The sequence below is a fragment of the Hemiscyllium ocellatum genome, chromosome 32, assembly GCF_020745735.1.
Source record: "Hemiscyllium ocellatum isolate sHemOce1 chromosome 32, sHemOce1.pat.X.cur, whole genome shotgun sequence".
NCBI lineage: Eukaryota > Metazoa > Chordata > Chondrichthyes > Orectolobiformes > Hemiscylliidae > Hemiscyllium > Hemiscyllium ocellatum.
This window is the reverse complement of record NC_083432.1, coordinates 35,499,005-35,515,129: the sequence shown is the minus strand read 5'-3', so window position 1 is coordinate 35,515,129 and position 16,125 is coordinate 35,499,005. Positions and strand designations below refer to the sequence as shown.

The 16,125-nt window shown below is 40.2% G+C and overlaps 1 protein-coding gene across 1 annotated transcript in view; it reads right to left on the bottom strand.

Moving 5' to 3' along the window:
* Positions 1–16,125, bottom strand: part of aarsd1 (alanyl-tRNA synthetase domain containing 1) — a 96,065-nt gene that overhangs the window by 59,199 nt on the left and 20,741 nt on the right. The window contains exon 6 of the mRNA XM_060848634.1: positions 13,935–13,988. Within this exon, the coding sequence (XP_060704617.1) occupies positions 13,935–13,988 (54 nt within the window). The remainder of the gene's footprint in view (positions 1–13,934; positions 13,989–16,125) is intronic.

Below are 16,125 nucleotides of genomic sequence, written 5' to 3'. Positions count from 1 at the left end.
CGAAAATAAAGCTCAGGCCCTGAATTCTAACACTGAGATCATGGCATTAAATGCATACTTAGTTGAGAGATAAATTGGCCATATTGAGGATTTTTTTTATTCAAGTGCAATTTTCTGATTCATAGACTTCAGTAAAATCCAAGCACACATGTCCATGAGAATTGATAGTTTCATTATATAACAGTACAGCGAGACAGCTATGGCTAGAATTCTGTTTTTCAAGCCACAATATTTACTCTCCTCAGTTACAGTTGTAATAAGTGTCAGATGTAAATAGATCAAACAATGTATCAGTAGCACAAACCTTTCCTCTTCGACAAATCAAGAATGCTACATTACGTGTAAGCACTGAACCGAGCCCAACCACCTGAACAAATATTGATTCCTGGCCTAATCTGAGGTTTTAAGGAAGACGTGTGATAAAGTTTCCACCTTTATTTTGAGTATTATCTTGTTTCACTGGGAAAATCAGGACTTGTGCACAAATGCGATTCTTGTGATGCATAAAGGTGCCATGAAAGGTAAAACTGAAATTATTGTCACTGAATTAAATTCACAGAAATCTCACAGTGTACAAGGAGGTCATTCAGCCAGCTGTGTCTGCACTGACCCTCTGAACATTTTGACCAAGTGTCAATCTCCTGCCTTTTTGCTGTAATCTTGCACAGCGTCTCAATTTAAACATTCTTCCAATGCCTTTTTGAATGCCTCAGTTGAGCCACACTTGCAGGCAGTGCATTCCCCGCCCTCACTACCCGCTAAGTGAAAATGTTTTTTCTATTTTGCATTCACTTATTTTGTAAAACACTTTAGAACACTGCCCCTGGGTCACTATCCATTACCCAACGTGAACAGTTTCTCTCTATCCACTCTGCCCAGATCCCTTATGATTTTGAAATATCATATCAAATCTCCTCTTAACCTTCTCCTGTCCAAGGAATACAGTCCCAACTCTCCAACCTTTCCTGGCCAGGTAAAAGAGTCAATCATGTTGCACAAAAAATAATGTGCATTTTAAGCTTCTCCTCACATGCTAGAAAGTTAAGAATCCTCCTGAACCTCATTGGGTAATCATTTACCAGATTGCCACCAAAGATACTTAACTGAAGTCACTTATTTAGCTAACATCAAAACTGTTTGTTGCTGCCTGAGTTCCATATGGGAAATAATAGCTAACAAATACGAATAAAACAAATACAATAGTCAATAGTCTACTGAGCTATAAAAGTTGCACAACTCTTTCATATTTATCTCAGAATTATATGAGGTTTGGAGTACAAAATGAGATAAAGATCAAAGAAGTATTCCCAGAATACAATGATTATAGGAAGTAATAACAAATAAGATAGTAGGTATAAAAACAAGCTAGGCTCTTTGTGGAGCAATGACCTGATTTTTAAATTGCCATCTGCAGTGATTGGGATAATGGCAGCCAGGTAGAATACAATACATCTAATAGAATATGAGTTCCCTGATTGGGGCTGTTAATCTGGCCCAATCAGGGAGTCCTGGCTGATAGATATAAACTGAAGTATTGAATAAAGATTCGTGCACTTTGTGTCTCACACCTGCACAACATGAGTGCTGGGGAAAAAAGTAAACACTTCTGCAGTTAGGTGGTAGTAAAATAAAAAGAAATATAACCAGGAGATTTCTCTCACTGTGTCTCACACCTACACACACCATGGGGGAAAAAAAGAGAAAAAGATAAACTGAAGTATCAGGGGCTCTGATCACTCTAGACTCTGTGCTAGCTGGGTCAGTGTCATGTACTGTGTATGTGTAAATGAAAGGTAACTTGATGACAGGATACCGGCCTTCCTGGAGTTATTTCACCATCATTATTTTCAAGTCCTTCCACTGTTCCAGCCCTCATTATCTCTGCAATTTCCTCAATCCTAAAACCTCAGAGATATCTGTATTCATGGCCTCTTAAACCTGCACAATTATATTTGTTCCACCACTGGTGTTGATACTGCCTAGCCCTTAAGCTATGGAATTCCCTCTTGAAATCTCTCTGACACATCCTCCTTTAAGAAATTCTTAAAACCTTTGAGAAATCTTTTGGTCATCTGCCCCAATATCTTTGGTGTCTAATCTGTTTCATAAAATGTTCCAGTGAGACACTTTGCTACATTAACTGCACTGTATAAGTGTAAATATTTCTTGATGTTGCCAATATAAAAATGTGCAGAACATTAGCAACCAAATGTGCAGTAGATCAAAACTGTGAGAAATATATAATGACTGTGGATAAGATGGGGTCAGTTACCCAAACCAGATATTATGAGAAATATGGCAAATGTGTTTGAGTGCAGGAGGGATATGGTGTAATAGTTGCTCTAGAGCCCTAGTCATAAACTGGGCAAGATTGAGTCCTTGAGGTGCCCCAAGCTAACGAATCTTCTGAAACAATGGATGATTAGGTTAAAGGGGCAGAAATAGCAATATTTGATCCAAAGACAACATCACAGCAGAAAGAAGGGGAAATAGCAAAGATGAAGGGGTGGTGTAAACCATATAAATAGAACTAAGGAACAGTAAAGATGGTAGCTGAAAGACCTTCTGACAACAATGGTATAATGGGTAATATTTAAACACTGAGATCAGAGAAACGTCTAATAGAAATAATTTGGTAATAATTGGAAGCTTTAGTTGCCACACAATCTGCAAGAAGCAGAATTGTTCAAGTTGCAAAGGCATTGAAATTACAGAATATATTTAAATCACCCTGCTCAACTTTTGGCTATAATCAGTTTTAATTCCTCAAATTGAATCTTGCCAATCAAGTACCTAGAAGTTCAGCTCTTGAAAAATTATCAATCTGAATGTTTCCTTGCCATTTATTTTTGTGTAGGTTTTTTTTTAAATTACACCTTTAGCTAAGTAAGCTTCTCCTATAAGTTTCTTTATTATACTAATGTTGTACAATCTGGATCCCAAGTTATGAAAACACTTTGAAGACATGAACTGATCAGTCTGGATTTTATCATTTTCTCTTAAACTTAAACAAGAAAGGACGCAATCTGCCAACCTTCAGCAGTTGCTAAACAGGGAAATAACACGTTTCACAATAAGTACAAAAGGTCAATACAGAAATGGATGATATTCACACTGTTTGCTCTTCCAGGGTCATGGAATTCTTTATAGACTCTTCCAGTTTTGTGCTGCCGCTGTCTTTCTTTGATGGTGACTCTGAAATTGGTTGAAAATAAATGAAAAGAGTATTGGATTGAGAAATTACTTTGTACTTCAACCAAACCAATCAAATGCCGAGTAAGTGAATAAAATGACTCATTTTCTGCTCTATTGATGCCAATATTTTAAACATTATTGGCAATGATATCCAAATATCCATAAAATATAGTCTCTAGACTTGGAAAATGGATTATGATTCCTGCAGTTTAAGTAGGGAAACATAAAGTTTAGGCAACAATTTGTCAGTTCTCTTATTCGCCTTTAGATTAGATTCCCTACAGTGTGGAAACAGGCCCTTCGGCCCAACAAGTCCACACTGACCCTCCTACCCAGTTTCATTTCCCTCTGACGATTGCACCTAACACTATGGGCAACTTAGCATGGCCAATTCATCTGACCTGCACATCTTTGGACTGTGGGAGGAAACCCTTGCAGACATGGGGAGAATGTGCAAACTCAACACAGACAGTCACCTGAGACTGAAATTGAACCTGGCACCTTGGTGCTGTGAGGCAGCAGTACTAACCACTGAGCCACCGTGCTGCCCCAACTCCATATCTGTGCAGTTGGGCATTTTGGAGAGGAACTAATTAAGTTAATTTGGAGGTGATTCACAGATAACTATCCTGAAGAGAAATTTCTCAGAAATGGTTCTGCCTTTGTTAGGACTTAGCATTACTAATGCTTGGAATGAACTTTGATACACCCGACACTCTAAGCTTAACTTTTGCATGTTCGTATTTTGAGTCTAAGTACTATTTACTGGTTGGTTCTACATGTTTTGCTAACCCGTGCATTACTCCACCCCAACACCCACTATATCTCAAAATAATTCCTCTTAATAAATTCCAGAGTTTATTTTTTCAGAGAAGAAAAGCATAGAATTATTAATTTTTCACTCTATATATTGAAAGTATGCAGTTTTCTAGATGGAAGAGGCATACGACTGCTTCAATATATCTTGCATCAAAGAACTAATTAAAAACACCTCTTTTGGAGTTAGTAATAGCCATTTTCTATTCATACATGGCTTGTTTACCAGTCCAAATCCCTAGTGGCTTGAGCCCAGTCCTTTTTTGCCTTCCTGTCAATTTACTAAGAAAGGATTTACCCAACCTAGTTCAGATGAATTAGGAGTGGTATTAGCTGCATCTGCAATTGGTTGTCCTTTACAGTTACACTTGCGATATATGTACGTAAATTACAGCAAGTGTTCTGTACTTCTTGTACTCGATGAATTCACATTACAAAATTGCATTTGCTGTCTATTTCAATGTAAATGTCAATTTAAAAAGTTTAAACAAGTTGATAATATTTTGTAAAATAAAACCTAAAACATCTTGTACAACTCTTAGGATTATGCAAAATCAATAAAAGCGAATCAACTTTAAGATTTTCTCTCTTGCTTGATCTAATCTACTTCTGTACTTTAAAATTTCTGTACTTGCTAGTATGCCCTTTGTGTCAAGTTTTGCCTTTACAAATTCCCATGCCTGCATTTGGAATATTATCTCCTTATGTAAGTCAGGACGCTGTAGCAATACCACTGATTTTCATGTGAGCAATCGTGCTACATCGTACAATGATTTTCTTCAGCTTACCTTATACACTGTCCAGAGGGTCATCCTAGAAACAGATGAATTATGTAAATTAAATATGAAAAAAGCATAAAATATTTAAGATGCAAATGAAAAACAAACCACAATTTCATAGGGGAGTTTTACCTTACTATCTTTAGACCAGTGAAAACTACTTGTGAGTGTCATTTAATGGGTTGACTCATTGACTTAATGGAAGATATAATTAGGGGCTAAGTTTGACTGATATGTTAATGAGACAGTATACACCACAGGTAGGGATGCAAAGTCACAAGGTTTTCTCTCTCTTTGTAACATTGAGGCAAGATGAAGCCACAACTTAAATAAAGTTAATGTTTTTCTTGCATTAGCAGACTCTGTAAATATTCTTTAACAAGCCAATGAGATCAAAAATATTATAAGAAAGACAGTGCATCCAGCAATGAAAGCAGAATGGGTCTGTTAGAATCCATTATTAAAGATGAGATTGTGGAGTAATTGGAAGTGCATGGTAATGAGGGCTGGGTCAGCACGGCATCATCAAAGGAGGTCATGCCTGACAAATGAGGAAGTAATGAGCAAGTTAGACAAAGGACAGCCAACAGATGTGATCTATTTGGATTTCCAGAAGGCCGCGAAGTAAGATAATAGCCCATGGTGCTAGAGGCAAGATGCTGGCAAAGATAGAGGATTGGCTGATCGGCAAAAGGCATAGAGTGAGGATAAAGGGTTTTTATAAGATGGCACCTGGTGTCTTGTGGAAGTTCGCAAGGGTCAGTGCTGTGACTACAACTATTCACGTTATACATTAATAATTTGGATGAAAGAACTGAGGGACATTGTTGTTAATTTGGCAGATAACACAAAGATAAGTGAAGGAATAGTTGTGTTGAGGAAGCTGGGAGGCTATAGAAGGACTTGGACAGTCTAGGAGAGTAGCCAAAGAAGTGGCAGATGAAATACAATGTGGGCAAGTGTGAGGTTATGCACTTTGGTAAGAAAGAATGGAAAGCTAGACTATTTTCTAACTGGGGAAAAGCTTTGCAAATCAGAAGCACAAAGGGATTTAGGAATTCTACTTCAGGATTCTATTAAGATCAATATGCAGGTTCAATGGCAGTTAGGAAGGCAAATGTAACATTGACATTTATTTCAAGAGGGCTAGAATACAAGACCAGGGATGTACACTGAAGCTGTATGAGGCTATGGCTAATCTGTATTTGGAATATTGTAAGCAGTTTTGAACCCTGCCTCTGACAAAGGATGTGCTGGCCTTGGAGGAGATTCACAAGAACAATCCCATGATTCAACGGCTTGTCGTATGAGGAGTGGTTGTGGACTCTGGATCTGTCCTCGATGGAGTCTGGAAGGATGAGGGGCTATCTACTGACATTTACAGAATACTGAGAGGTCTGGATAGAGTGGTCGTGGAGATGATGTTTCCGTCAGTAGGAGAGAGTAGAACCTGAGGGCACAACTTCAGAGAGAAGGATGATCTTTTAGGACTGAGATGAGGAGAAATTTCTTCAGCCATAGTGTGGTTAATCTGTGGAATTTATTGCTGCAGAAGGTTGTGATGGCCAAGGCACTGAGTGTATTGAAGACAGAGATAGATAGGTTCTCGATGAGTAAGAGGATCACAGGCTGTTGGGGAAAAGACGGGAGAATGAATGGGTTTGAGAAACATATCAACCATGATTAAATGGCAGAGTGGATCGATGGGATGAATGGTCTAATTCTGCTCCTACATCATTTTAATCAATCCGTTTAGATGTGTTATGGCACACCTCTGAATAGGTGGAACTTGAACCCAAGCCTTCTGATCAAAATTACCACTAGACCACAAAGACCCTAAGATTGCTAAGTTGTTAATGCTTCCTACCTATGGAAAAAAGTGAATACTGCCGCCCTGCATTCACCATACCATTAGTATGTTTCTTAACATGAAAGTATTGAAAGTGCAAAGGAGAATACAAATCAAATAAAAGGGCGCTTTGGCTTTAGGCTTGTCTGAATTATTCACAGAATCAGGTTGGAACAGAAGAAGGCCATTTGGCCAATTGTGCCTGTCACCAGTAGAAAGTCAGGATGGCAGATGCTGGAGATCCGAGTTGAGAGCGTGGTGCTGGGAAAGCACAGCAGATCAGGAAACATCTCAGTTTTTTTTGCAGAGATGGGTTCAGTGGGACAGGAGCAGGCTGAGACAATGGGCCAATCGGGGTTGTGAGACTTTAGGTTTGTGAATCTTCTGTAAGAGGTAGAATTGGGTGGTGTGGAGTTCACGGACGATGAGGTTGGAGGCTGTGGATGGGAGATCCTCAGGGGTGATGAGGTTGTGGATGGTCTGGGAGATGATGGTTTGGTGATGGGGGGTGCAGTCATGGTCGAGGGGGCAATTGAAGGAGGTGTCTGCGAGTTGGTGCCTGGCTTCAGCGGTGTATATTTCAGTGTGCCAAACTACCACAGAGCCCCCCACTGTCTGCAGGTTTGATGGCGAGGTTGGGATTAGGTTTAGATTGGATTAGATTTACAGTGTGGAAACAGGCCCTTCGGCCCAACAAGTCCACACCGACCCGCCGAAGCGCAACCCACCCATACCCCTACATTTACCCCTACCTAACACTACGGGCAATTTAGCATGGCCAATTCACCTGACCCGCACATCTTTGGACTGTGGGAGGAAACCGGAGCACCCGGAGGGAACCCACGCAGACACAGGGAGAACATGCAAACTCCACACAGTCAGTCGATTGGAGGTGATGAGTTAATGCCGGAGACATTGATTCTCCTGCTCCTCGGATGCTGCCTGACCTGCTGTGCTTTTCCAGCATCACACTAACGACTAATACCTACCACCAGTGTCCTTCCTTTTCTCCATATCTCTATATGCTATTTCTATTCAAATAACCATCCAATGCCCTCTGACACGCTTCAGGCAAATGCTTAGAGGAATTGTCACGCAGTAACATCATAACGCTACTAATCTAGAGACTGGGAATGAGGGTGGTGGTGCAATGGGGAGTGGGGGGCGGGGGGGAGGTTGGCTGGTGGCGCTGGAAAATAGATTAAATCAATTAATAAATCTGGAATCAAAACAAAATTGTCTCATTAATAATAGTCATGGAATTACTGGATTGTCATAACAGCCCAGCCGGTTCACTCTTGTCCAGAAACACAGGCAATCTGCAATTCTGATCCAGTCTGACCTACATGCAATTCCAGACTGACATTAATGTTTAAGTGCCATCTGGCATGGCCTAGCAAGTTACTTGATTCTATTAAACCACCGCAGAAAATCACATTTTGGAAGTACACCATGTGGATTGTAGCAGTTCAAAAAGGCAGCTCACCACCACCTTCTCAAGAAATAAATGTTTGTCTTGGGAGAGATGTTCACATCTCAAGAACAAAGAAAAACATATTAAAATGTCCTTTCCAGGTTCTTGGATCAGATATTGTTGTGAAACCAATCCATCCACATGGAACAATAATAAATATTTCACAACATTTATAAAGTTATTTTATCAGAAAAAATTGAAGAGTTTAATCTATTTGTTGGCACTTAAACAGGAAAACATACCAATTACATCATTGAAGTACAGTAGCGCCTTGACTTATGAACTTAATCTGTTCCGGGACCCGGTTCGCGAACCGAAAAGTTCGCGAACTGAATCAATTTTTCCCATTGTTCGGATAGCGTCAAGAATGCTTGGACGTAGCAACGAACGATGTTCACAGCGCGCGCGCGTGCCAAAGACGAACTGAATGAGATCACGCTGGGCCCGAGAGCTTTTGCGTTCAAAGCGCACGTAAGAAAGCAGAACAATGAAACCACATGGTCGCACATGGGCTTTTTGCGTTCGTACTTTCATTCGTACCTTGAATTTTGTACGTACGTTGAAGCAAAATTTTACACACAATCTTGTTTGTAAACCAATTTGTTCATGAACGGGGTTGTTCGTATGTCGAGGCGCTAATGTAAATCACCCGAACATGGTAAATTTAAGATCAGTGTCAGCGAGGCAGATAAGTAATTACAGTACAAATAAGCAAAATATTCACAAAAGAAATTATACTTTCCAGATCAGCACCTTCCAGAGCTGTGACCTGTACCAGCTTTTAAGAGGACAGCAGATGTTTGGCAGCACCATCCCCTGTAAATCTCTTCCAAGTCACAAACCAACCGGACTTAGAAACAAACTACCATTTTTGCTGGGTCAAAATCATGAAGCTGTGCAATTACTGGTACAGTTGGGGCAGCTTCACCACAGACTGTAACAGTTCAAGGTGGCAATTCACCACTACCTTCTCAAGAGCAGTTTGGGATGGGCACTAAATCCTGGCCTTGCCAGTGATGCCCACACCCCATAAACAAATGAAAACAAAATTCCAGTGTCAAACACAGCTAACAGTTATATTTTTTCATACTTCACAAAGCAAAAATAAATGTCATTATCTGGGTAAAGAGTTAAAAATCACATAACACCAGGCTATAGTCCAACAAGTTTAATTGGAAGCACACTAGCTTTTGTCGATGACAACCACCTGACGAAGGAACGGCACTCCGAAAGTTAGTGTGCTCCCAATTAAACCTGAAAATGTGTTGCTGGAAAAACGCAGCAGGTCAGGCAGCATCCAAGTAGCAGGAGAATCGACGTTTCGGGCATGAGCCCTTCTTCAGGAATCTTTAACACATTTTCAGCTCTGATCTCCAGCATCTGCAGTCCTCACTTTTTCCCAATGAAACCTATTGAACTATAACCTGGTGTTGTGTAATTTGTAACTTTGTACACCCCAGTCCAACACTGGCATCTCCAAATCATTATCTGGGTAAGGTTACATTTAGTATCCAACCATTATTGCCATGCTAAAATGATGATGGTCATGTTTTATGTAATAATGTATCTGTATATCGTTTGCTTGGATACTTTGGAAACAGCAAAAGTCAAACCAATCATTCTAAAAAGGCACACTGATGAACCCTTTTTTTAAATTAACTTTTCAATCAGCTTATAAAGTAGTGGATCTGTTAAATTCTCAATTACTCAGTTAGTCACAGTGGCTTTTGAAATTCTATACCACACTAATGTGCCCTTGTCTTTCACTAGTTTAACACATCTAAGGGCCAACGATGACACTGAAAAAAGAAATTCAAAGTTTCCAATCCTTTCCTATGCTAACCTTTGAAATGGTTTTGGTGAGATTTCAACACGTTTCATAATGGATTTGTACTAATTTCAGAAACTACAAGGCAAGTCATTCTCGAGCTTTTATTGCCTGGGTCTGTTTTTATTAAACACTTGTGCAATGAAATGGGAGTGGCTGGTTCTCCCAGTTCAGGGGTTGTTTAGTTTTAACCAGCGGTTTTGTTTGCAGTTGCTGGTCAAGTCTCTCCCTAAAAAGAGTTTAAAGTTCTCATATCTCTGCTGTCTGCTACTTCAACCCCAGGGCATCAATGTGGACTTCAATAGTTTCCTCATTTCCCCTTCCCCCACCTCACCCTAGTTCCAAACTTCCAGTTCAGCACTGTCCCCTTCTTTTCCACCTATCCCCTCCACCCTCCTTCCTGACCTATCACTTTCATCCCCTCCCCCACTCACCTATTGTACTCTATGTTACTTTCTCCCCACCCCCACACTCCTCTAGCTTATCTCTCCACCCTTCAGGCTCTCTGCCTTTATTCCTGATGAAGTGCTTTTGCCCGAAACGTCGATTTTACTGCTCCTCGGATGCTGCCTGAACTGCTGTGCTCTTCCAGCACCGTTTCCAGCATCTGCAGTCATTGTTTTTACCTAATGGAGATGTATCTACTGAGCTGTGTAGGTAACTTAAGAGTCATGGACATTGAGATGTACAGCATAGAAACAGACCCTTCGGTCCAATTTGTCCATGCCAACTAGATATCCTAAATCAATCTATTCCCATTTGCCAGCATTTGGCCCATAAACCCCTCAATGCTTTCTATTCATGTATCCATCCAGATACCTTTTGAATGCTGTAATTGTACCCGCCTCCAATACCTCCTCTGGCAGCTCATTCCATTCACACACATTCCTCTGCGTGAAAAAGTTGTCCCTTAGGTCCCATTTAAATCTTTCCCCTTTTACTTTAAACCTATGTCGTCTAGTTTTGGACTCCTCCACCCTGGGGTAAAGACTTCGGCTTTTCACCCTATCAATACGCCTCATGATTTTATAAACCTCTACAAGGCCACCCCTCAGCCTCTGAATGCTCCAGGGAAAATAGCCCCAGCCAATTGAACATCTCCCTATAGCTCAAACCCTTCGACCCTGGCACATCCTTGCAAATTTTTTCTGAATACTGTCAAGTTTCACAACAATTTTCCTGTGGCAGGGAGACCAGAATTGAATGCACTATTCTAAATCCCTAAGCCTATCCACCATCTAGAAGGGATAAGTCAGGAGTGTAATGCAGTACACTTTTCTTACCTGAATGAGGGCAGCTCCAACAATATTCAAGAATGTTGACACTATCCAGGAGAAAGCAGCCCACTTGATTGGAACCCTATCTTTCAACATTCACTTCTTCCATCACAGTGGCAACAGTGTGTACCATCTACAAAATGGACTGCAGCAACTCAACAAGATGACTTCAACAGCAAATTCTAAATCGGTTGCCTCTACCACCTAGAAGGACAGAGACAGCAGATGCATGGAAAACATCACTGGCTGCAAAGGTCTCCTCAAAGCCATAACACCATCCTGATTTGGAAATACATTGTTGTTCCTTCACTGTCTCTGGGTCAAAATCCTGGAACTCCTTTCATAACAGTATCATGGGTGCATTTACACCACAACGACTGCAATTGTTTAAAGGTTGGCTCACCACCATTTTCTCAAGGACAATAAGGGATCAATAAATGCTGACCTGGCTAGGAAGACTTCAGGACACATATCAAGCTGGAAGTACTGGTGGAATGCTACACTGTCAATGGTTCTACTTTTTGGTTGAGGTGTCAAACTCAACCTTTTGGTTGAGGTGAGTGTAAAAGATTATGTACTACTACTGTGAAGAGAAATGTAAATTTTCTCAGTGTCATAGGAACAGGCCCTTCGGCCCACCATCACTATGTCGACCAACAAACGCCAAATTACACTAATCAGATTTACGTGCACTTGATCCAGAGCCTATTATGCCCTTAGTTAAAAATCACACAACATCAGGTTATAGTCCAACAGGTTTAATTGGAAGCACACTAGCTTTCGGAGCGACGCTCCTTCATCAGGTGATAGTGGAGGGCTCGATCCTAACACAGAATTTATAGCAAAAATTTGCAGAGTGATGTAACTGAAATTATACATTGAAAAATTGATTGTCTATTAAGCCTTTCATCTGTTAGAATACAGTGATAGTTTCACTTCTTTCATGTGTAAATCACAAAACCCTTCTTTTTAAAGTTGCATTCTCGGGTTAGCTGTTAACAATGTGATAGCTAGACAATATGTTGAAGGTGTTAGCCCCCTGTGTTCTCTATCTATGACCTGATGTTTAGATTGATTCTAATCCAAAAAGTGAGATAACAGTGTTTTACATAAATTCATGCAGTTTTTGAACTCAGAGTTCGACATGAATGTATGCAGTTTTTGAGCAAAGTGCAATGTAACTGTGCAATACAAATTCACCCCACAAAATATATGTGTGTATGTGGGTCTTTCTCTGTCTGGGGTGGGGGTTGTGAGTGTGAGAAAGTGTGTGTGTGTGTGTGTGTGTGTGTGGTAATGGGTGCAGAGTGTCTTAAGTCTGCAAGGGGGTGCATGTGTGAGCGTGGGAGGGTGTGTGTCTATAAGGGTGTGTGTGGGTGTCTGTGTGCGCATCTATGTGTACCTGTGTCCGTGTGTATGTGAGAGTGTGTGTCTGTGTAGAAATATTTGTGTGTGTGTGTAGTGCAATGGTGATCACCTGTAATGTGACATGAACCGAAGATCCCGGTTGAGGCCCTCCCTATGGGTACCGAACTTTAAAAAACTTTAAAAAGAAGGGTTTTGTGATTTACACATGAAAGAAGTGAAACTATCACTGTATTCTAACAGATGAAAGGCTTAACAGACAATCAATCTTTCATTGTATAATTTCAGTTACATCACACTGCAAATTTTTGCTATAAATTCTGTGTTACGATCGAGCCCTCCACTATCACCTGATGAAGGAGTGTCGCTCCGAAAGCTAGTGTGCTTCCAAATAAACCTGTTGGACTATAACCTGGTGTTGTGTGATTTTTAACTTTGTACACCCAAGTCCAACACCGGCATCTCCAAATCATGACTATTATGCCCTGGCATTTTAAGTGCTCGTTCAGATGCTTCACAAATGTTACGAGAGTAACTGCCTTCACCATCTGCTCGGAGAGCACTGGGTGTATTTTTGTTCTCACAACTCCTCTAAACCACTCACTCCTGATCTTAAATTTGTGCTGCTTGGACTGAGACACATCTGCTATGAGGAAGAGATTCTCACAATCTACTCTGTACGTCTCATAACTTTGTATACCTCAATCAGATCCCCCTCGGCCTCCAAGGAAAGCAAATCCAGCCTGTCATGTTTCTCGTCATAACTGAGACTGTTCAGCCCAGGCAACATCCTAGTGAAGCTCCTGTCTCATTGCAAATCATACCCTTCCAATAGTGTGCCTGCCAAACATTTATTCATCAAGTCATTATCAAAAAAGGGATTTTCTGGGCATTATCACATTAACGTTTGGAGGAGTTTGCTGTGTACAAGTTCATTGCAATATTTCTTTCTTTACAAAATAAAACTATACTTCAAAGATATTTCATCGGCCCTAAAGTGCTTTGAAACAACCAATGGTCGTGGAAGATTCCGACAAATACACATGTTTCTTTCTTTTAATAAATATTGTGGTTTAAGTATAGATTTTGCAGACCCTGCACCTGGAACCATTGACAGTGTCTCCTATAAGCATTTATTCTTCCCATACAACTGTACGGCCACAAGTGGCTAAGCAATTTCTTGGGATCAGGAAGTCTGTCATGTTCTTCACTATTGGGAATGCACACACAGAGGTATTTTTTGCTAGAATGTGTTGTTTTGGTTGGCTAAACCAACTACATTAAGTAGAAAGAAATTGGGTTTCTGTGCCTTTGTTAACTAAAACCAATATCAGTATGGTTCAATATTTACATCAAGATCATCCATGGCAGGAGGGGGCCCAGTATTCTTCAGTTCTTTCAGCATCTGAAAAAGAAATAGTTAAGCTGAATAAAATAGGCCCCATTGCCAGTGTTCTATTTGCCATTGGTTCTAACATTCAGAAAATTGCCAATTTAAAGTTGTGCAAGCAATGAAGATTTAAGAATGTATTTCATAAATCATTCTAAAAAGTTCAAAACCTTGCACTGTTGACATTTACCTTAAAATACACATAAATCCAAGTTTTGAGTTTAGTTCAAGGTAGCTAGAATCTTAAAATGCAAATTTATCAATTAAAATATGGTAACCACAAAGTCTTAAACTTGTAACATCTGGAACTACAAGTGAAATTTTAACATATTTCAGATACTGCCAGCACAGGTTGACACGAGCTGTTGGGAGAGACTAAACCCTTTGGTCCTGGGATGAGGGAGTGTCACTTGCAGGTCAATTGCTGGCTGATTTGACAAGTGAGCTGTGCAGACTCATGAGAGGTAGTAGAACATCAAACATTGGGCCATTAAATTCCCAACAAAGAGAACCAAACAATAAAGAAACATATGTTTTATGTTGGTTGGGAAGAACGTGACATTTAAAGAACAGTCACCTCCCTGAAGAGCTAAACTGGCCCTGAAGAAACAAATAACTGACATCAAATGAAAAAGCATACTAATAGAGAGATCCTGCCATATTCTCTTTATCATTTTAACTATTATCTGAGGCTCTCACTGATGCTGTTACCTAGTCATGGTGACAAAACATCTGAAAGCAAACCTTCCAGCTCAGCAAGCTAACTTACATACTTATTATCTGAAGAGGTTGAAAAGAAATTAAAGGTGAAAATTGCTGTCATTATAGAAACCTACAGCATGAAAGGAGGCCACTATCAGACTGGAAAACAATGTGAATTAACAAGTAGGATCTAGTCTTGTCTCATGACAGCTTATTCAATTCAGATCATAGAAGATTAGGAGAGTCTACCAGAGAGAAAAGTGTAAAAATCAGAATATCTATTTTATATGACAAGGGAATGTCAGTATGACATTTCAAAAGCTTTTTAGGTATAACAGCTAAGCCATTAGTAAGTAATACTAATTGTTGAGAACAGCGCTGAACCCGAGGCAATCCTAGGTTGACCCAAACTTTTTAATAATTGATGGCTACTTGATTCCTAATAGTGAAAAATGCAACTTAAAATGTCTCAAATTTATAAAAGGGAGAGAAATATTTTTCTTTTAAATGGGAACCAGAAAAGAGGCAAAAGTTGAATTGGCTAAATTGCAGCAGAATGAAGAAAAAATGCAGAGAATTTCAGATGAAGGAAGCCAGGGATAATGGAGAGCCAGTTGCTGGACAACACCGAGTGGAAGTATACAAAGGCCAGTTTAAATAAGTTAAATAAGATAGCAACAGAAGCCGTGCCCAAAGGCAAAGAGGAAGTATGATATATTACCTGAGTATATTGGGAGAATTAGCTTATTAGGAGGTCAGATGGGAGCATCAATACGTAACTGTTGGGAGATGAAGCAAACGGACCAGGGGATTATGTTATGGTTTCTTGTAGTAAAAAGTGAGGTCTGCAGATGCTGGCGATCAGAGCTGAAAATGTGTTGCTGGTTAAAGCACAGCAGGTTAGGCAGCATCCAAGGAACAGGAAATTCGACGTTTCGGGCCAGAGCCCTTCATCAGGAAGGGCTCTGGCCCGAAACGTTGAATTTCCTGTTCCTTGGATGCTGCCTAACCTGCTGTGCTTTAACCAGCAACACATTTTCAGCTTATGGTTTCTTGTACCTTGTACATATGGAGTAAGTGTAATTTAACTGCATGCAGTGGAACATAGGAGCTTAGGAATTGTGGGATGAAAGAGAAGCCAGGTCCATCTAGTTCACAATGTTAATAACATTGCTGACTATTCTGAGCAATCAATCTTTATTAAGCAGACCCAGAAATTACACAGGTTGTGATCGAGATGACCTCCAGGTGGTTTGGCAAATTAGATGGCTTAGAGCATAAACACTCTAATAAGTATATGGACTTAGGAAGTGTGGGTGGAGAGTATACCTGTGCGCAGGCAGCTTGGGGACAGCAAGGAACCTTCTTGATAGGAGAGAATTATCCAATTATTATCTTCTAAATGGTATTTCTTAGGAGAGCTGCAGCTGTACCTCCAAGAAATTTTTGT